The sequence below is a fragment of the Eublepharis macularius genome, chromosome 1 (assembly GCF_028583425.1).
Source record: "Eublepharis macularius isolate TG4126 chromosome 1, MPM_Emac_v1.0, whole genome shotgun sequence".
Taxonomy (NCBI): Eukaryota; Metazoa; Chordata; class Lepidosauria; order Squamata; family Eublepharidae; genus Eublepharis; species Eublepharis macularius.
This window is the reverse complement of record NC_072790.1, coordinates 149,922,256-149,945,595: the sequence shown is the minus strand read 5'-3', so window position 1 is coordinate 149,945,595 and position 23,340 is coordinate 149,922,256. Positions and strand designations below refer to the sequence as shown.

At 41.6% G+C, this 23,340-nt stretch overlaps 1 protein-coding gene across 2 annotated transcripts in view; it reads left to right on the top strand.

Moving 5' to 3' along the window:
* The first annotated feature begins 49 nt into the window (after positions 1-49).
* Positions 50-23,340, top strand: part of ARID4B (AT-rich interaction domain 4B) — a 185,219-nt gene continuing 161,928 nt past the window's right edge. For both annotated transcript variants that reach the window (XM_054976567.1, XM_054976559.1), the window contains exons 1-2: positions 50-295; positions 1,326-1,387. In XM_054976567.1, coding sequence (XP_054832542.1) covers positions 1,382-1,387 — 6 coding nt within the window. In that variant the 5' untranslated portion in view covers positions 50-295; positions 1,326-1,381. The remainder of the gene's footprint in view (positions 296-1,325; positions 1,388-23,340) is intronic.

Below are 23,340 nucleotides of genomic sequence, written 5' to 3'. Positions count from 1 at the left end.
GGTGGGCTTCAAGCTGTCAGTCACGTTTCAGATGGGGGAGGGGGAGCGAACAGCTTGGAGCGGAGCCGCTGCTGTCGCCGTCGCCGCCGGGGTTCGGACGGAGGGACTGGCCCCTGCCACTGCAGGGTGGGAGCCGCCGCCGCCGCCCGCCTCCTCAGCCGGACCAGATACTGTTCGGCGTTCTCGGGATTTTGGCCAGGGGATCGAGTCCTGTGTTGGGAGGAGGCTCCATCCTCCCCCCCCCCCCGCTGCAGTTAGGGGGGACCCGCGAGCGGGCGACAGCCGCGGAACAAAGGTAACGTAGCCCCAAGGAAGAGCTCCCCAGCCCCTGTGCTCATGAGTGGCCGCTCGGCTCCTCAGTGGAGGCCGGAGCTGCTTGTAGGGCTGATGCGAGGGGGAGAGATACAGAGCGCTTCTGGTTTGTTGTTTTTCTCCTTGTTGAGGCTGCGGCGGGACTCGGTGATTCCCTCCCCCCTCCTGATCCGAAGCCTTCAGGTCGCGGAGGACGAGGAAGAGGGAAGGCGGGTAGGGGTCCTGGAGCCGCCGGTGAGGGCCGCAGTGGAAGGACGGCTTCCTTCGGTCCTCCCCTGCCTCGCTGCTTTTTCGGTCGCTGACCAGCTCTGGGGCAGGAGCTGCGGCTGTTGCTGAAACTCCTGCCGTGGAGTCAGCGCTTGATGGAGAGGTGGGGGGGGGGGAGGTTACTGAGAAGGTCTCCCAGCCTGGGATGCAGAGTGACCGTGGTGGCTGTTGGGAGGGGGACACAGGGAGGAGGAGGAGGGCTGGTTGCCGAGCCGCCCCCATCTTCGTTCCTTGTCCTAGTACAATGGAGAAGCCTCCCCTCCCGCAGGGAAGAGTATGGATGAGAAGGCGCCTCAGTCCTGGCTGGGCACCCCCTCCCCCAACCTGCTCCTCTCCCCCACTTATTTTGGGGATACGAACCCCTCCCAGGGAGCCAGAGGAGAAGGGCTGCTTGCTCTCAGGCGGTGCCCGGAGAGGGGGGTTTGCAGGCAGGGGTGGCGGCGGCGGCGGCAGTGTGGTGGTAAGAAGCGGTTGTTGTTGTGGCAAGTTTCTCCGCTGACAGAAATGGCGTCAAAGGCAGCGACGAAGGGGGAAGCCGAGCCGCCGTGTGCGAGGCTCGGAGAGGAAGCGGCTGCTGTAGCCAGAGGCGAGGGGAGAAAAGGGGGGACGTGTGAGAGAATGGGAAGGGTTGGAGGGGATCGAGGGGGAGGCTTCTGCAGCCCCCCCCCCGAACACGGAGTCATACGGAGCGCGCCCCGGCGAAAAGGGGGTGGTGCGGTGGCTCATTGCTTTGTTTTAAATTTCAGGTCCAGCCTCGGCAGCTCAGCCCTTTCGTTTTTTTCTGCTGCAGCCTGAGTTCATCATGAAGGTAAAGCCGCTCATCGGTGAGGGTGGCGGAATGGGAACCCGTGGAGAGTTAGGGCTGCTCTAGCTCTGTTCCCTAGTGCAGGGCTTGGAGCTTTACCCAGATTTGGACTGCAGGCTTTTATACCGAAGGCTTGTTCATTGGGTTGCCTTTTGTAAACTCATATCCCTGCCGTGCTAAGGGCGCATGGTGAATTCGCTGTTCTGGACTTCTCTTTCTCCAACTCCTTTTCAGAAGGGAAAGGACATGGCTGCCTGGCCCAGCCTTACTAGTTTGTCAGAAGAATAAGGGGCATTTGCTCTCCATTGAAAAGTATGACAATTTAAGTGAAAAAGCTCCCTTAAACCAGTTGAGCTTTCCTTAGTTAAATTTAAAATGATATGTTTAATTTACTTTCCCTTAATCTGAGTCCTGTTGAATTAATAATCCTGAGTTGCTGGAAGTGTCTTTATATGTGGAAAGAAAGTCTGCTGTAAAAATACTGGTGCAAGATGTGGAAAGCTTTTTCAAACACTTCACTGTTGCATTGAGTGAGTATTCACATGACACGTGCCCCTTATCTGAAAAGTACTGACAGCTGGTGGACTATGTCATATGCAAATGTTATAAAATCTATTTAATTTTACTTATACATGTGTTGAAATGATTATTAGGAATATTGTATTCCTTATTTTAATGCTTGCATTGTTCATAAACATAGGATATTATTCAGATTGTTATTATCTAAATATCCATTCTGAGCCCTTAATAAGATCCTTGCACTGTGATAAATCTGATTCCTGGGCTTTAAAAAAATCTGTTAAAGGCACTTCTTGAATAACTCAAAAAGGAATATTGTTGAATACTTGAATATGCACTGGCTACCATCTTTGTTATTAAATATTGTAAGCTGCTTCATCTGTCGAGTGAGGTCTTTCTTGAAGGATGTAGATATCTGCAATTATACATCAGCTGTGCCGGAAACACTAGGAATAACGTCAAATCAAATATTTCGTACTGTTCAAGTGAGCGTTTTCAGTAAATATGCTTCATTATGAATCTCTTGTCTTTTGATGAAATAATCACTCACCATCAAAGAATAACTAGTGAGGTTATATATTAAAATCTGTATCTTTAGATTGTTTTGTGAGAACAGGTGAAAGTATTCTTTAGACTCCCAGTACAGAAAGTAATCATTTTAAAATATACAAGGTTGTTCACTCTGTATTTATGCAGATATGGGAGTTACTTAGGCTGTAACAGTTGTGATCAGATACTATGATTATAGTAGGAATCTGAATGTGTATCTATGCAGTTCCGCAAACGATGTAAATAAAAAAAACCATTGTCATACAACCATGCTATATAACAACTTTAAATCAACATTTGTGTTTTGTGTAGAAATGACTATGAATGGCATGCCAAGGAAATTGTAAAAAAAAATTTTTTTTGTATTAGTAGCAAAGTTATGGTATACTTCATTCTTTAGAAGTAGCTGCATTGAACAGTTCAGTATTTGAGTATCAAAGCAAGCTTGTTTTAAGTCATGTTATTTTGGGGAGTGACTTCAATTAAAAAATATAAGATCAGTCACTGAATACAGAATTTTTGAGAATTCTGATTACGAGAACCGGATATTTGGAACATTTCTACTTTCCTAGATTGTGAGAGTGGTGAGATACTTAGAGCTGGCACAATCTTTTTTTCTGTTTTGAATGCACAGTCTTGGGTAAGAGGGTATAAAACTTTTCCCACTTCAAAGAAAGGAGGAGGAGACAGAGGATTATATTCTTACTGTTATAAAGCTTACAAATACAGGAAGAAAAATAAGTAGCTTGGCTAGTCAGAAGTCCGTCTTGTGTTGTTCTGTGACTTATTTGCATGTTTTTTTTCTATACTGAGGAAAAAAGTTACTCCCCAGACCCACTATATGCTCTCTTTTAAAAAAAATTAATTTTGTCATAATTTAACTGGGTTCCTTTTATTTGTAGACAACTAGCATATTGTTTAAAACTTTGCTTTCCTTTATGTTTTTTCCTTAAAAAGTGTGCTACAGTATTTTCATCCTGATTATGTAAGGAAGAGACTGACTAGTCAAAATAATAACACAATAAGCAAAGACAGGATTTTTTTACCTTATTAAAGTATTACTAGAGTGAAACTGATCTGTAAAGTGATGTGGAAGGTAGTGCTTCAATAGATGAGAATAAGTAATAGCAAATTTAATTGTATGAATAAATTCTAGGGACTCATCTTCATGGGGATGAAATTAATTATAGAACAATACACTTAAGCTCTTACAGTTTCCTCAAGCAAAAGGAGGCAGTGTTGATGTTCAAGGCTATCAGTCTGGAAATTTCACGTTGGTCCTCAACTTTCCTTTTGTCTTTTTCATTCACTTTTTGTAGTACAATTTGCTTGTCCTCTCTTGAATAGTACAGAGTGAGATCTAGGAATCATAAACAGAGAAAACAAAGGTTCACCTTGCTGTTTATGGCTTAGTGAGATGCTTTTACTAATAAGGTAAATTGATACCCCCCAGGAGCTTCCGTTTGAATCCAATACAATTAATCTTTTTGTTTGAATGAAGGTATAGTATTGAATCTAATAAATTATAATGCTGTTTTAAATCCTGAGATAATGGTTGTTTAAATAGGTGTTAAATATGTCTTGTCTCTTTCTCTTTTAATCACATACTTCTCATAACCAGAGATCGATTAGCTCAGTATGCCAAGAGACAGCATGAACTACCACAGTAATTTATGTGTTATGGGAATTCTTAAAATATTTCCTTTGGCCTTTACAGATTGCCAATTTGCATGGTTTAGGAGCATTTCAGTAGGTTAAAGAATCCTTTTTCTTGCTGAGGAACAAGCATAATGCACTTCTCTGATATCAAAGGCACTGATTCAGATTTATCTTCCAGTATAGAAGAAAGCAGTTGCCTTAAGTCATTGCCCTTTCAATTAAATTACTATTAGTTGGTGTTTGCAGCTCTGTACCATAAAACCAACATAGTATAAGTGGATTAATGTGTACCTACTTTCTTCATAACTATCTGCTAACAGTCATATGCACAATGGTTTAGCGCATCTTCCTTTAGAAAAATGTAGGATACATGGCCTCCAAAGTGACATGGACTTTTGCTGTTAACTTGTAATGCAGTTTACTGAAAGTATGCTCTTAAAAAATTAAAAGATGCATCAGATCTTTGATTGTTTGTTTCTTAAATTATGTTGGGAAATGCTTGTTTATAAGCCTTCTCAATACAAAATTTTAAAATTTTCATTTTATGAGTAAAACTTGGCTGTCACACAGTCTGAGTGTATTGATTACTCTTTTGATTGGATCTTGTTACAAAGACAGGCCAGTTTACAACATCTCTCTCTTGCCTTTCTGCTGTTTGCAGTCTTTAATATAAATTAATCAGCCTTATGGATTTACACTTCATGCATCTGATAAAGTGAGGTTTGTCTCATGAAAGTGTATGCTGGAATAAATTTTATTCTCTAAAGCACTGCTGGAATCCTGTTTTATTTTACAGCTGCAGGTTAACATAGCTACCTATTTGGAAACAGCAGTTTTTAGAATTCCTTAGCTTATTTTAAGGTGATCACTCAGGACAAATACGGATTACTTCACACATAATGAGTTTGTGTGACTTTCCATTGCATGTTCACTGTGAGTATGTAGTCAAATGACAAACACAAGTGTGTCTGTTTAGCCGTAGAAGCACTCAGTAGAAAGTCCCAAGTAGCAGAGGATTCACACAGTATGTCTATGTGGAGAAGGAAGTTTGAGTGTACACACACAAAATGCACATATGCATTTTGGCCATTTGTGCACAGAAGAGAGATCAGTATTAAAAAATTGTTTTGTGACATGTCTTCAAAACTCCTTTTGCTGAAGGCCTATGATAATTTTGATTTTGAAAGCACCTTTGCTTTGACATCTATTTTCTTAATGATGTCCCCATCTTTGATGCACTCATATGACTTGCTCTCACTTTGAAGAGACACTTAATTTTTGTAGGGCTTTCTTTAGTAATATAACACTTCAAAGGTTTATCAGTTGTTCTTGATGGTGTTTCTATACTTATAGCCTAAATAGAACTACTACAGTATTCTAGTGGCTTTAGCTTTCTGGCTGGAGCACACATTAGTTGAAAGCTCAATTGTTCTTACAGACAGTGTGCCATAAGCTAGTTAAGAATTTAGTAACATTGCACTTTCCCAACCTTGTATTGCTTCTGCACAACTTGTTAGAAGGGGAATGTGTTCAGGAGTGCAGAAGCAGCTTGAAGAAAGTTAAAGAGAGAAGAAAAAAATACTTATGGGATGTTTGATTATCGGGTTATGAAGGTAATTTTTAAAAAAGAAACACTTGCTTATGTGCCCTTTCAAGCCTGTCATTGGACTTCTTTCAGCTTCGTCATACTTACATAATTATTATGTAGCAATAAAATCGTACTTCTACAAAACTGTTGTGGTTCTAGTACTTAATGAATAAAGTATTAGCCAAGTCATTTTTTGGCTTCAACCTGTGCTTATCTTTTCTGAGCACTGGAGCATATGCAGAGAATTTGGGAGAGGGAAAGACATTCCTTCATGGTTAGATTTTTGTAGAAAGTGCAGGCAGCACCTAGCTGCTATTAGTTTATGCAGAACCCAAAGGAGGAGAAAGAAACCACAGTACCTTTCCTCCCCGAACTCTTCCTGGAGGAAAGGAGTGGTGTTCTCTCTCGCTCACAGATAGGCAGTTGGCAGTCTTGTAGAAGACATCTGGCAAATTTTTGAAACTTAAAATGGAGGTAGACACATCAATTTAAAAGTTATCATCTGTAGAATTTTCATATGAACCCAATATTTCAGTAAAGTTTCAAGGTGACCTCTGGAGAAACTCTAGGAATCCATAAATTTTCTTGTGATCACAAGCATTCCTTCTCTCTTTCGGCAGTCATGAGCTTTGTTGATCTTGGGAGATGGCAGCATCTTGTTTCTGTAGATGTGCTGTGCTTTGGAGGTGCTCTGTGTTTCTGAAGTACACCATTGTATGGATGAACCTTCAATATTCACCTGAGCTTGGATAAGGGGAATGAGATTAACCTTAATATCCTACTTATTATAGCAATATGATCTCATACAAGTCCCTTGCCCTCCTCTGAATTAGGAGAGTCATGAAGACCACAAATTTTACATAGTTACCAAAGGGCAGTTTTACATAGTTACCAAAGGGCAGTCAATAATTGAAGACCATTTCTCCCATCTTTTTACAATCCTGCAGCTTTTCATGCCTACTCCACCACTGGCAATATGTATAATCTCTCTCTCCTCCTGCTTTAGCAGGACTCAGTGGGAAATATGGCAGAGATCCAAGGCTGTAGATTTGTTACAGACAGGAGGGCTCAATGTTAACATTTAGGCAGTGAGCTGCAAGGATTCCATACCCACTACCTGTTTGCATATGGATTGTCCCCCTCCCTGTTCTTGCATGCAGATTCACCTTGGTAACTCAGTTTTAGCCAAAGTTATCTCATTGAGAAGGAACATACCTGGAGTCTTTTCAACCAGATTTAACAGTTATATTTAATATCATTGAGTAGTCTGGGTTGGGGGATAGTACACATGATATCATGACCTGTTCCTGTAATTACTTTCCTGTTCCAGTGTGTGAACTGGGGCTGTCAGTGTGAGTTCATAGAAACATGTATTTTAGAAACTTGAACAGAGGGCTGAATGGCTAAAGAATCATGATAATATGATGAGGCAGGAATAATTCATATTCATATCAGGACTTGGGATTGTTGGAATTTGTTCTGGTGTTGTACTTGTTGCTTTATAACACTAAATAAGGATAGTTTTTTCCTCTTCCCCTGAGCTTTCTGATTAAATACATCCTGTTTGCTGAAGTCTGTGCAAGCTTAGCTACCTCTCAATGCCTGATGAAGTTCCCTGACAAAATCAGGGTCATTGCCGCTGTAGTTAGGATGCACTTCTAAAAGAATATAAGGATTGCCTTGATAAGCGTGCCAATCTCCTAACCTTTTTCTTTATGAATGGATACAGTGCAATCAGTTTTCTGTTAGAAATGTGAAGTCTGGGGGAGAGGGATAAAGAATTGGGAAACCCCTTTTTTAAAATTGGAAATTTTGTGTAATACAGAAAAAACCCTCCTATGAAATATTTTCTCATTTAGAATGAGTGAAATGCTTTTAAATACAAGTCATGTTGTAAACACGTACAGCTCTTAAATCCAACATCCATTTCTGCACTTAGAAGGTGTGAAAGGGTAGAAACATAGAGCTGCAAGGGTCATCTAGTCCACCCTCTCATATAATGCAGGAAATTCACAGCTTCCTCTCCTCTAGTGACCACTGATCTATGGCCAGATGAAGGCAAAAAAACTTTCAGGATGGCTGCACAGTTTGGCCTGGAGGAAAATTCCTTCCTGATCCCAAAGTGGGCCATTGGTATTCTCCTGGGCATTAAAGAAAGGGCCACAACAGTAGCACCAGCTATCCCTTCCTGCCCTCCCTCTCACAATCTGCCTAAATTCATAATAAGGCATAGAATCAACACTGCTGACAGGTGACCATCTAGCCTCTGCTTAAAAACCTCCGAAGAAGGAGAGTCTTACCACCTCCCAAGGAAGCCTGTATTACTGTGGATGTGGAACCAGTCTAACTTTCTGGAAACTCTTCCTAATATTCAGCCAAAAACTCTTCTAATTTAATTTTAACCTGTTGGTTCTGGTACAAGCCTCTGGAGCAACAGAAAACAGCTCCGCTCCATCCTCTGTGTGATAGCCCTTCAAATACTTGAGGAGGGCTATCATAACACCTCTCAGTCATCTCCTCTCCAGGCTAAACATACCCAGGACTTTCAACCTTTCTTCACAGGACTTGGTGTCCAAACCCCTCACTATCACTGTTGTGCTCCTTTGGACATGTGCCCACTTGTTAACATCCTTCATAAACTGTAGTGCCCAACTGATGTCTAACCAGGGCAGAGTAAAGTGATACCATCACTCACATGACCTGTTGATGCAGCCCAAAATTGCATTTGCCTTTTTAACTACCATATTACATTGCTGACTCACGTTCAGTGTACGATCTACTAAGACTCTATATCCTTTTCACATGTACTACTGCTAAGACAAGTCTCCCCCATCCTATAATTATGCCATTGATTTTTCCTATCTAAATGCAGAACTTTACATTTATCACTGTTGAAATTCATATTGTTAGTTTTAGCCCAGTTTTCCAGCCTGTCAAGATCACCTTCAGTCTTGATTCTGTTTTCTACTTTGTTTGCAATCCCTCCCAGTTTAGTATCATCTGCAAATGTAATGAGCATCCCCTCTATTCCTTCATCCAAGTCATTTATAAAGATGTTGAAGAACAAAGGGCTCAGGACAGATTCCTGAGGTACTCAACTTGTCACTCTTCTCCAAGAGAATGAGGAACTCTGAGTGTGATCTGTGAATCAGTTACAAATCCACCGAACAGTAGTAGAATTAAAATCACATTTTATCAACTTGTCAATAAGAATATCATGTAGAACCTTATTAAAAGCCTTACTGAAATCAAGATAAACGATGTCCGCAGCATTCCCCTGATCTACCAAAGTAGCAGTTCTTTCAAAAAAGAAAGTCTGACATGATTTGTTCTTGAGGAACCCATGCTGGCTTTTAAATAATCAAAGCCGTTGTCTTTTCTAAATGTACTAACCAAAACTTTAAGAAACCAGAGTGGCTCCATGAACAACTTTCTAAGGATCTGAGAATTTTAAAGGACACATTTAAGAAATGGAAGGAAGGCCATATAAAAAAGGATGAATATAAACAAATTGCTTTTCTAAATGCTCAAGGACTGGCTGTTTGATTAGTTCTAAAACATTTTCAGGTAAGGACATCAAGCTGATGTGTTGATAGTTGCCTGGATTCTCCCTTTTCTCCTTCTTGTAGATGGGGGCAACATTTGCACCTCCAGGCTTCTGGTACCTCACCTGTTATCCAAGAATTCTCAAAGATGATAGACAGAGGCTCTGGAATTATGTCAGCAAGTTCCTTTAGGACTCCAGGGCCCCGAGGACTTGGTTTCCTTTAAAGAAGCTAGGTGTTTATGTACCACCCCTATGCCTATCCTAGGCTGCAACTTGCTTCCTTCATCACGTGTTCTCTTTTTGCTAGGTTGAGCACAGTTTCCTTTGCAAGAGAAGTCTGAGGAAAGTAGGAATTGAGCAGTTATTCCTTCTTTTTATCTCCTGTTAAAATTCCACTTTCCCCCCCTGCAGTGGGCCTACCACTTCCTTATTCTTTTTCTTGCTCCAAACATTATCAAAGAACCCTTTTTTTGTTGTGTTTAGCATTTCTTACTAGCTTAAGCTCATACTGAGTTATAGCCTTTCTAACACTCCCTACAAACACTAGCAATTTGTTTATATTCAACCTTTATTATATGGCCTTCCTTCCATTTCTTAAATGCATCCTTTAAAATTCTCAGATCTTTAGAAAGTTGTTCATGGAGCTACCCTGGTTTCTTAAAGTTCTCCCATTTTTCTTTCTCATTAGAATAATTTGTGATTGCGCTTTCAATATCTCGCTTTTAAGAAATTCCCACCCATCTTGAACTCCCTTCTTCTTGAGTACTTCTGACCATGAGATTCTACCCAGTATAACTTTAAGCTTTGTTAAAATCAGCTTTTCTAAAATCCAACTTATATGTCTATGTTCAACCTTTCCCTTAGTGTAGAGAAACTGGAATCCATGATTCATGTGCCCTGAGCGCTTCATTTTTGTCCTTATCTGCAAATTAATGGGTCCCTGCATATGTGCCCCTCCCCACTCATCATTAGTGCTCTGATCTCCAGTAATTGGCATCATTCTAGCTTTTGGATTTTTGTCTCCATCCCCCATAGGCTTTAGTTTAAAGCCCTCCATATCAAGTTTGTGAGGCTCTTGCCAAAGACATTCTCCCCTACCCTGGTGAGATACAAACCATCTCCCAACAGAAGTGCTTCATCTTGTGGACCAGTACCGGTCTGTGGCATGTTAGCAACTGGGCTGCACAGGAGGTGAGTGGTGGGCAGGGTGAAGCAGGGTTTTCTGCAGTGACAGCAACCAAAATGAGATTATGGACTGGACATAAGCAACACACTTTGGGTGTCACTGTCTCCTGTCACCCCCAGATGGGACTGTCTAGTTGCAGGAAAACAAGCTCTGCGCTCCCACTGATTCTGCATTGTGGCGAGTTGTATAATTATTTCCCAAAACTACCACCACCACCCCCTGGTCTGTGGAAAAATTGTCTTCCACAAAACCGGTCCCTGGTGCCAAAAAGGTTGGGGTCCACTGGCATAGACCATGGTCCAAGAAATCAAACCTTTCCTCATGACACCATCTGTGTAGTCAGTTATATATTTCCAGTATTTTCTCTCTTATTAAGCTACAGCCATCAACAGGAAGAAATGACAATATAACCGTGCTCCCAGGTCCTTCACCTTTTTACCCAGAGCCTCATATTCCTTTAAAAAAAAAATACATTCCACATTATGTGGAATTATGTATTATGTATCATTTGTTCTCACATGGATGAACAAGAAGGGATAATAATCTGTGGTCTTGATGAGTTTTTCTAGCTTTTCTAGCTTTTCTGTCATATCTTGAATGTATGCATCTAGTAGACAATATACCTCTCAAGAAGACAAGTTTGGTCAACACACTTTAGGTTCTATCTCTCCGAGTAGAAGTCCCCAATCACTACCATACATCTCTTCTTATTTGGGGGCAGAACCATGAGTCCTCTCATCCATAGGGGTCTGAGAAACTTTCTTTGAACTCTGTGGAGCCTTGGGCATTAATCCTTGTTCCAGTCGATCAGAGTCAGTATCTGTGGGGAGGCCCTGGAACTGATTGCTTAGGAATAAAGGCTCAGAATGTCTCCTGATTTTCTTGTTGCTGTGGGCCAAATTCTTCCATTTGCCCTCTTCCTCTGTTTGGTGCTCTTTCCTTCCCTGAGATACCTTCTCTTCCTGTTGCCCTCCCAAGCGTGTCTTCCCTGATAAGCTGGAGTGTGGATAGGCATGCCTCAAGCACTTGTATCTTCTCCTCCAGTAGGACAACCAGCTTACACTTGCTACAGGTGTGATTTCCGTTACACTTAGATCATAAAACAAGCCCGGCAGTGCCTTTGCAGGTTACTACCTCAGCTCCTTTACCAGCCATGTTGGTTAGATCTATATAGGAAATTGTCCAGTCTTTCCTGCACTCTGGTCACATTCCCCTGCCAAACTCGCATACAAAACTCCCTATTTGCTCCTCCTGTTTGCTCGCCTCCAGATCGTGAGCTCACTAGATGTGCGAAGCTATTTATACACCTGTGGATAAGGGTAGATAAGCTCATTTCAATTTGTGCAAACCTCAAGTTTTCCAAAGAGCAGCATAAGGATAAAAGTGAAGGATGAGAATCAGAAGTTTCAGAAAGTTTTTCTGATTAGAGACTTTAGGTGCTGATAGTTTTATTTTTAAATGAAACTAATTTTGTATATGCTTATAATGCACTAATGAATGATTCAATGCTTTAATGTTTGAATATTACAAAGTTTAATAACATATCAAAATATGCTATTCGTTTTATTGTGAGTGCATGACCCTTTTTCTGAGCAAATAATAAATTTTATGTAACCTATCACAAAGTTTGTATTTTATGGTTATCTCTTTTTTTAATTTTTCCAGTAGCAAAGGTTAAGCTACATGTGCTAAGGTAGTGTAGGGTGCATCAAATTGCAGTTCTCTTTCAAATATTGGTTATATATGTAATTTTGCTTGTAGGGAACTCGCATTTATATAGTATAAATTCCATTAATGTCAAATATTGCAGTTTTATATGCTAAGCAAGTTATAAAGGATGCATTTTATTTTGTTAAAGCCCTAAATTTAGTTTAGGTTTGATGGGACAGTAAGTATTGCATATATTTTAACTTTCCCCCAAATTTCCGTTTTTTCGGGAGGGGGGCATTTGTTTCTGTGGCTTCAAAATTTCTTGAAATTTTGCATCTCTAGTTTCTGTGCTAGAGAAATACGAAGATTTAGTTAGTGTTAGAAGAAAGATATAATTATGTAATGTTTACTGACTTTATTAGCTATGCCTGTAGTTTTGCAGACTCAGAGTCATGCCCATTGTGGTAGATTGACATGTGATATATTTAGGTAACTGATAGGAAGAGAAACATTTCTTAAGCACAGCAAGAAACATACATAAGAAATAAAAGGGTCTGATTTTCTATTTTCATCCATCTGATATCAGCATGTTCCTCCACTATTAAGTACTTTCTAATAGCACAAAATGGTCTTATATGCCACCTGTACCAGTGGGAGCAGAAGTATAGGATCCAACCCAGTATCATCAGGGATTGGTGAAAGACTACACCAGAAGTTTGATATTGATTTCTTCTTCCTCCCTCTGTTTCAAATCAGTAAAGATGGTTCAAGTGACTCCCTTTTGTTTTATGAACTATATTTAGATTTTACATGTCTGTACAAGTGTATAAATTAAGTTTAGAAATACCTAACTGGAAATGTTTCTCACGAGGGTAAACAGCTGCTTACACTTAGAAAATTAATGAAAGCCTACAGTTGTTAGAAAGAAGTAAAATGTTGATATTTATCAGTTTTTAATAGATCCTTGTTTTAATGGTTTATATCTATTTCTGTAGCTTTCCTCTGATGATGAAAAATGTTCTGCTCTTACAGCAGCAAAGAGCAGACTATAGAAGAATTTGTGCAAAACTGCAGTTCTTTTTCAAACTTCTTACTGTTCTTCAATCTTTTCCACTATGTATCTACCTAAAATGTCAAGTGTCTTTTTAAAAAAGATAATTGTGTTTACAGTTAATTGAATGAACGTTGAAGGGGTTTTAGTCAAATTAGAGCATTGCTGCTTGTGGCTTTTCGCTGAAAGATTATTCTCAATGAACCTTTATCAAATGTAAATTCAGCAGATTAGTCATCAGACATCTTGTGGGGTTATATAATTGAATGATTCTTGTAGTAGCCAATTGTGCTTGTTATTGCTTTGATGCACTATAGGCTTTTAGTATATTCATACATATCTTAATGTCATGCGATGTTGTATGCAGTTGTGTGACAATATCTGTACACAGACTACCTGAGAAATGTGCTGGAACTGGCACCTCTCAAAATGCAGGAAGGGAGTGGTGGGTGGGAAAAAACATATACATTTTGCATACAGTAGGCCCTAAATCATATCTAGTTAAAGGCATATCCACTTAAAGGGTTTCAGAAAGCAATTCTACAAAAAAAATTGTGTTTGTAACATTGGAAAGTTGCTACCTGTTGGAATATTTACAATACAGGGCTCAATATGCCAGTGGTCTATCTCTACATAATCTTCACATATTCCTGTCCATAGACATAAGGTAGAGTACATGTGGGGACTCTTGCAGTCATACCTGGTGTGCAGCTGCTATATTGAATGTTGATGCCAGGCTTTCCCATGCATTTTCGTCTTTGTTGCTTATTGCTATGTTCCTTTCTTACCCTTTTAAATACTCACAGTGCCATAAGCCTTGGAGGAGATCATGGCATATCTTGATTAGAAATGGGCACAAATCGAAATACGAATCAAATATCGTGACAAATCGGGCCGATTCGTGTTTTGCGAAATGTGTTTCATGGGGGCGCAGTTTTCACGAAATTCACGACTTTGGGGGCTGATTCATGAATGATTTGTGATGCCAGACAGACTGGCACCGATCCATTGATTCCCTAGGCAACATAGGCCTGGAATGTCTGCAGACCTTTTGTTGCCATTGGAAACCCTAATTTTAGCCCACATAACCTTGATAGGCAGCTCTCCCTGCCAACTGGAGAGCTTCCATTCTGCCCTATACAGCAAGGAGCGGGTGGGGGGGGGTTAATCCCCATGGCACTGAGGAGATGGGCCTTCTGTAGCCATGGGAACACTAATCTCATCCCTCCAAACCCTGTTCGGCAAGTCTGTCTGCCAACCAGAAACCTCCTGTTCTGCTCTATGTGACCATTTCTTATATAAGGCACAGCTCTCTGCCTCGTGCTTTTCAGTTCCAGTAGACAGAGGGAGAGGGAGGATCTGTTGCTGGGATTTGGAGTGAGAGAATGGAATTGGGAGCTTTTGGCTGGATTTGCTGCTGCTTTAAAAGAGACTGAAAAGCCTCTTTCTTATTTTCAGCTCTTGGCCTTGCTGGGAATGTCATTGGGTGAGGGTGCCTTCTTTCCTCCACTCCACCCAACCCCAGTCTCAGAGCATTGCCTGGCTCTGGGACCTAGCTTGACTGCCTACCTTTTTTTTCTTTAATTTTCTTTGCTTATATTCTTATTTAGAGCATTTGTTCTTGCTGGCTTGTTGGGTGAGGGTGGGTGGAGGAGAGCCTGCTGAAGTCTCCCTGCGAGTTTGGCATCTCTGTGTATGAAGGGGGCCATTGAAGTGCCCTGGGTTCTGCCGAATCATGAAACTAACGAATCATTTTGCAAAATGGGACAATTTTGTGAAAGCTTGTGATTCGTGGAATGCAACAAAACACGAAACACTCGTTTCATTTTTCCCCATTTCGTGCCCATCTCTAGTCCTGATGCATGAGCTACTCTCTTGTTGCAGTTTCTCTCTGTATAGTTTGCAATTAACTCTGGACTAAGTGCTCCCTTTCCTATAATTTACACAGTTGGGGAAAGGGATTTCTTAGTGAACTGTGTATTTGGTATGGAGATGTGTTTTGAATAATTACTCACATTTTTGGAGTACAACATTGCCTCAGTACAAGAAGTGTGTAAAATAATCACTCTTGCACCTTCTCAACTGATTTGAGTTGCCTTCAAGTTCTTGCATTGTAGAGCTGTAGGGTTGCAAGGTTATCTTACCCTCCTGGTGTGAGGGAGGAGGACTCAGCACTCACCATTTCGTTGCTTTTTGCGCGTGCTCCCATGCAACAGATGACATCACATCCAGGAGGTGACATCATCACGCAGGTCCAGGAGCATGTGCACACTTCTCAGTGGGCCTATTTGACCCCCAAAGTTTGGGGCCCAAATGTTTGGGACCCAAATCGGCCCACTGAGAAGTGTGGGAGCACTCCCAGGGCAGTACAATGATGTCACTCCCAGGAGTGAGACCAACATGCTTCCCCAAGTGTGGACACAAGAAGACAGGTCCCCTGCCTCACCTCCATCCCCCCCGGCCAGATGAGTGGGGGTGGAGGGTAGGAGTGGGAAATTCTCCTGCCTCCATTGATGAACCTGGGATCCCTATACAGATGAGTTGGCCTTGTATACAGCAGTTCTGTGTAGAAATGGTCACTGTATCTTTTTTATATTGTGCCAGTGTGGTGGTTATAGGTGTTAAGCTGATGCAGGATGCTTATTCAAGGGCAAAAAGCCAATTTCAAATCCAGCTTCTGCCAAGAGTAGGGGTGTGGATGTCCAGTCAAGCCTTGTCTCATAATGCACAATGGCCTGTTAAAGTTCTAGAGTATGTGTGTCAAGTCACCCTTAGCTTCTGCCTTGAGTGCACTGAATCTAGGCACCAGAGAGGGGGTAGATTCATTGCCAGTTGGGAAAACACACCAGGGTTGTTATTACACCATCCCTGATGAAAGGACCACCATGAAACAAGCTGTTTAATTCGGACGCTTGTTGGACGGTACAGCCTGTTACCCGGTGTGACTGGATTCTCCATAGTGTGCCCTTCATCTCGTGCACTGCCCTTCCCAACTTGGAGCTGTATAGGGATTCCTCAACGACGGGTCAACTGTGACCATTTTCTCCAGTGAATTACGAGACTGTATAGATGAAAGGACTCAGTTAATTTGCAAATGTTCGATTCACAATCCGTTGAGGCAAGCGGTCTTGTGTTAAGCACCTAGTCACTTTATTATGAATGAATGTTCTTACACTGTTATATTTACTTGAATGTACTTGATTGTTGTATACACCTTACATGACTAAATTTCTTTTGTACTTTGTTACAATATTGTTGTGGCTGCTTGTGGCTTCTCAGTGTTTGTTCAGACTCTTGGGAGCCGCCTCTGAGTTTGGTTTGTTATGCGAGTGCTTAGCAGTAGCACACAGGTTCAAGACACAAAATCCTAGCTAACTAGGATTGTTTTTCGTAATAGTTTCCTGTAAACAAAATGGGACTTATTTCTGTGTAATGCAATCTATAGAAATTCTCTTCAGTTAACTACATTAAACAGCTATTGTTTTGCTAGTAAAGATAGTTGTGAAATAGAGAATATAGTGCAATTTCACTCACACTCTCTCTGTCTTGTTTTTACTAGAGAGATAACAATTAGTTCTTCGGCTGATATAGTCTCTTAATCTTTAACTTGTCTGTTTAGCAGTCCATTATGTGTGGAATTCTTTTCCTTTAAATATGTGGCAGGCCTCCTATTTGTCCTCTTTTAAATAAATTATTAGAAACATCTGTGCTTCATTTTCTTCTTGATGGTGTTCTGTTATGATTCCTTTGATACATTTTAATTTGTAGAGGCCTTTTTGTAAACAACTTGGTACCATTTGGCTTCCCCTAAAAAATGCAGCCGCCCTATCCACTTACATCTTTGTCTTACGTTGGTATCTAGGTTGCAAGAAAGAGGAGCTTGAGTACATGTTCTACACAAATCTTTGAGCTTTGAAGGGGTAAAAGAGAGGGTGTTTAGCCCTTTGCAGGCCTACTGTTTCAGTACTCCGAATCACACTCTTCCAAGTGACTTTCCATCCAATGAGATTCAAAAAGCAGATAGGTGTAAAACATTATGAAACTTCTTTGCACATATGGCTGACCCCGCTATATTGTGGTAGTTGTGTTCTTGAAGATTGCTGTGTTACAGAAAATCATGTTGCACCAACGTAATTGTGCCATATGAAATATATTTATTTATTTATAGCTCACTTTTCTCCCCGAGATGGTGGAGAATGCTCTCAAGTCATAGCTGACTTATGGCAACTCCTGGCGGGTTATATTGACAAGAGACTAACAGAAGTGGTTTGCCATTGCCTGCTTCTGCAACCCTGGTGATCGTTGGAGGTCTCCCATCCAATTACTAACCAAGTCCGACCCTGCTTAGCTTCTGAGATCTAATGCAAAAACAACAAGGGGCAACCACATAGTAAGCTGAGAACAGAACAAGACCTACAGCAGTAAAGTCTAGAAGACCCACAATTTCTAAAGTGCACCGTGCAGCTAGCAGCAACGAATACTAGAACACTTGCAAAAGAAAATATATGTTCTTGTTACTAATGCTGGGTGCAACCCACTTAACAGTCATATAGAATCCATAACACTCAACAAGTAGTAATAGGCTTGAGTAACATGTCAGCAAGTCCCGAAGTTCAAAAGTCTGTGATGTAAAGCAATTTTCTTCCTTCCTCTTCAAAGCAGTAGGAGTCCCTGGAAGTGTGAGTGAGTGGAGAAGCCAACTTCCGACCTGGAGAACCCACGGTGGGAATGCAAGACGTGCTAGAGCCAAAACACAGCTGCCCACGCTCAACAGGGTGCAAGCTGAAATCCTGTTTTGGGAACTTCTTTCTCAAGAACGTAAATGGCCGACAACAATAACTATGTATATAATCACATATTACTCAAGCACAAACAACTCTCTTATAACATAATAATTACAGTTATACATACAATAAAGATAATGGATGACTTACAGTTCCAAAAATGTCTAACTTCTCTTCTCTAATCCCAATTGGGCAACCCAGATATCAGATGATAAGTAGAGCAGACACGTCATATATGTACCCCCAGTGTTACATTGATACAGAAAATTTAAAGGTATAAAACTCATGCAGTTAAAGGATCAAGAAAAATACATTCATATCACAGGATAGAGTTCATAGATAACATGACCAATCCAGTATTTGATTCAGACCTTTTGGAGCCAGCGAATCCAATTTAAAAATCCAGAAAGACTCCCTTCATAATAACTCCCTTTGTATTTACTCCATGTTGGAAGTTTTCACCACTTGCAGGACCGAGAAGCTAAAATCCCTAGGATTTCTGTGGTTATTCATAAAGTGCTGTACCAGAGGTGCTTCTGCAACCTTATTTTTGATATGTGAAATGTGTTCCTGTATGTGGATCTTGATTGGTCTATTAGTGCTGCCAATGTATACAAGCATACAATATTTCTAGAGAGGAAAGATTAGCATTATGCAGTCTAGCCTCGGATTCTAGATTGGTGATTAAACCTGCTGATAAAGGCAGTTGCCTGGTGCTTCTGAACAGTGAGGACTATCTTTTCGAAGTCCACAGGCAGTTGCAGGATCCCTCCTTTTATAAACGACTACCTGGTGATCCCACTGCCCATATAAGACGCATCATCAAAGTAACTATAGACGAAGCACTTGGCATAGGAGATATTCTTCCTGCCACTCATGAATTCCTGCGGAACAAGAAGGTTTTCAGTCTTTTTTCCCTACATCTTATCTCACTTTTCCAGTCCTTTTGTTCCTATCATTCACTGGCCAGACCCCGACAGGAGCCCAAGAGGTTCTCCCGGAACTTCTCCAGACAGAACTTTAAGAGACATTTCTTCAGCACTTATGTCAAGCAGACAGCAGCAATCCTGGGGTGATAGACATGACTTTGACAACAAAGCCCCCAAATCCTGACTCACTTCAGGGCCCGGTGGAGGGAGGAATGCTTCAATTCTATCAAGCATGGGTCGAGTCAAAGGTGGACGTCTGGACCCTCGAAGTGGTTTCCAAAGGTTACTCAATCAAATTTGAATCCTATCCACCAGATTGCCTCATGCGGTCTCCCTTTCACAAAAACTCCCAGAGGAGACTCATTATAAAAAAGCACTCCAACATGTGCTGGACATCCAGGAGATAGAGCCCATTTCCAAGGGGGAGACAAGCCTTGGCGTCTACTCCTGCTTCTTTACAGTCCCAAAGAATAATGGGGACTGGAGGGCCATGCAGGATCTAAAATTCGTGAACTGGTTCATAAAGCTAAAATGCTTCCACGTGGAGACCTTACATTCCATCTCCGAAGCGCTGCAACCCAGGGAGTTCCTCCTGTCAACAGACTTCACCAAGGCCTACTTACACATACCCATCAATACAGTTTATCACCGTTTTCCTAAGGTTCCCAATGGGCAACTGCCATTTCCAATTCAGAACGCTCCCCTTCAGCCTAGCCACATCCCCCAGGGTGTTCTTGAAGGTTCTCATTAACCAACTGTCCATCTTAGGGAGAAAGGGATCCATATTCATCCCTATTTGGATGATATTTTAATCTGAGCAGATTGCAGAGAGAAGTCTCTTCAGGACACCTGGACAACAGTGCGCTATCTACAAGCCCACGGCTTCCAGATAAACCTGGACAAATGTTCCATCCAACCTTCCCAGCGACTGCTTCACCTGGGAATGTTAATAGACACCAAAAAATGCCGGCTCTTCCTTCCCCAGGAAAAGATTTGGAGAACCAAGGAACTTGTCAAGTCAGTTCCACTCCAAATACTGTCGAAACTGATGAGGACCCTAGTGGCAAATTTTGAGGCAGTGTACTGGGGGCACCTACATACTCAAGAACTAATGGCCTTCCTGCATCCCTTCCAATACCAAATTATATCCAAGGCAAACATGAACATCAGGGTCCCCTGGAAAGTCAAGGAAAGCCTCAGATGGTGGACCAGGGACAACAGCCTCCATCAGGGCAAGTGCTTCCTCCTTCCTCAGAGACTACAATTCACAGATGCCAGTCTAGTAGGATAGGGAGTGACACTGGAGGGCTGCCTGATACAGGGACACTGGTCTGGGAAGGAGACTCAACTTCCCATCAACCTCCTGGAGATGAGGGCATTCCAACTTGCCCTGGCCCATTTTTCCAAACAGATATCAGGCAAAGATGTCCTTGTCCTCACAGATAACACCTCGGCCAAGGCGTACATAAACAAACAGGAGGGCAACAAGTCTTTCAGACTGCACAAGGAGGCGCTCAAGATTATCTTGTGGGTAGAGACTCACCTGTCTTCCATCCAGGCAGAACATATCAAAGGCACAGCTTACACTCAGGCCGACTGGCTGAGCAGACAAACAGTTCAGCCAGGGGAGTGGACACTCAAGAGGAAGGTGTTCCTGATGGTGTTGGATTGATTTGGACTCCCGATGCTGGACCTCTTTGCAATACATCTGAATCACCAGGTCCCAAGATTCATGACCAGATTTCATCACCCACTGGCAGAGGAAGTTGATCCCTATCATCCCCATGGCCAAGGGGACTGCTCTATGCCTTTCCGCTCATCCCAGTCATCCCCAAGCCCCGAAAGAAGATAGTGGCTCAGGGATGAGAGGTGATCCTGATAGCCCCATGGTTACCAAGAGGACCATGGTTTTTAGTACTCCGGTCAATGTCCTCCTCCCCTTCTATGCCTCTACCATCCATCCTGGACCTTCTGCACCAGGGCCTAGTATGGCACCCACACCCAGACTGGATGTGTTTGACTGCCTGGAGGTTGAAAGGGAATCCCTCTCCAGACTGGGATACCTTCCAAAGGTAATCCATACACTGCTAGCCTTCAGGAAGAGGTTGACTATCAAAATCTACAATACTACATGGAAAGCCTTTGTCAGGTGGTTCAAGAGAAAGCAGGTAGACTACAGGCATCCCACATTAGGTGCTGTCCTGGGATTTCTCCAAGATGGGTTGGACTAGGACCTTAAACCAGCCATGCTGAGGAAACAAGTGGCAGTCCTGACCTCAGTCCTGCCACTCATTGAGGGTCTCAGACTATCTAAACACCTTCATGTCCACTGATTTCTACGGGGAGCAACCCTACTAAGTCGACCTGCAACCCACAGATTCTCCACATGGAGGCTGCATGTTGTCCTAACGGCATTGACCAGGCCCCCTTTTGAACCTCTGAGGGTTCATAGCAGTCTGCAGAACAGCCCACTTCCTCCATCTTCTGTGGTAATTGAAGATGGAAAAAAGTATTTTTTGCATCTGTGGTTGCTTGCTTCCCCAATGATAATGCTGAATCCAGTATAAACCCTAGGCTCTTTACTGCATCAAGGATTGTCACTTGGACCTCATCACAATATGAGAAACACACTGTTCTTCAGTTCCTCTGCCTTTCCAACCAGCAAAACTTCTGTTTTGTCAGGATTCAATTTTAACTTGTTCATCTTCAGTCATTTAATCACAGCAGTCAAGTAGTGGCTCAGGACCTCTACCCTCCTGCTGGATGATATGGTTAAAGAAATATAAACCTGAGTGTTGTCAGCATGTTGTTGACAGTCTGCTCTAAAACCCTGAATGAGATCTCCTAATGGCTTTACATAGAGATTAAATAGCATGAACGGTAACACTGAGCCTGATGGAACCACACAGGACAAGTCCCACAATGATGATAACTGGTCTCTGTGGTGAAATGCCTTACACTGTAAAATTTGTTTCAAGGTTTCTCATAACTTGGTTTACATTCTTACAGGCTCAGAGCTTGTAAAGTACCCTTTTCTGGCCTGCATAAGGGAAACAAAAGAAGGACGGGTATGACTGACATCCAAGTGCAAAGCCATCCAATGCCATGTGGTCAGCATCACTCCTCACTCATAGTTATGCCTAGTTACAGAGCTGGGGATGCCAAATGGCAAGAACAAACCTTCCTTCAGGGGCAGGAAAAGAAAGAGGGTCTGCAGTGGGAAAAATTATAAAATTATGGGACACAAGAGTCTCTTTTCATCATTTTGCCATTTTGACTGCAGTGGGAGAGCCCCAACACACTGGAATGAGGTAATTAAGGATTTCTAAATACTTGCAACACCAAGAATTAATAGCCTCTCCTAATTTTCTATCATTTAGAATGTGCTAGAGTTATGGTCAGAGGATCGCACTTTTATCGCCTTTTCTTTTGTTTGCTCTCAGTCCATTGTGTCTACATATTTATTTTCTTAATAACTTTCCTTTCATTTTGAATATAATCAGTCTGATCTTTGTGATCCACCCTAAGCCCAATTTGATTCACCCTAACCAAAAGGAATGAGAGAGGAGGGAACAACTATGTTGACGTTGTGCCCTTAGAGTATTATTCTGCTTCTGAAGTATTCTTCTCAAAAAGTTTCACTTTCATTTGTGCTGCTTTCTGCTCCCTCCTGACACTTAGCTCCTAACATCTCCTCCTTATCCAGATTTATTCCACCCCAAATAATCTATCCATTGAACTTCTTGAAACTTAGCACTTAATTGATAAAATTTGTAGAGGAACAATAGGATTAAGGTCTGTATGTTTATTTAAAAACATTTTGCTATTAAGGGACATGTTATCTCTGCAGACATAAATTCACAGTTTTGAGAACTGCAAAACCAAGCATCTCTGATGGTATCTTCTAGATAGAAAAATTACCCCAAATAATCTTAAAGAAACCTCTGGGAGAGCATGTCATTAGGGCCCTAATGAATGACTTAATGGAATTCATTTACCATTTTTTTAAACATTGCATGAATATACCGTCTGATACTACATAATGAAAAATTAATCCTCATTTCATGATGAAAAAACTTTGAGCTATAACGTATCTTAAATAGAAAACTACCTTTAGATAGTTTTTTTTTCTTCAAAAAGCATTTCATCAATTAAAATCAGATTTAAATTTTTTAAATCTGATTTTTAATTTTTTTTAAAAAAAATAATTGATTTTTATGCACCATGTAATTGACTAGTTGGTATCAGCTTAAGTTACCCAGCCAGAGAATGATATGTCAGGGGTGGAGGGTGACGGGCCAGGTGACGGGCTCATTCCCACATGAGCAAAAATGAAGGCTCGTTAGTCCTGTTTCCCCACAGTATCCAGCTGCAACAATCTCAGTCTAGTCTCTAAGGAACAATTTAAACCAATTCTCAGTACATCCCTTAATACCCACTTCTACTGCCAAATAATGTTCCAAATAATGGAATAGGAGTGGGAAACGTTCTGGA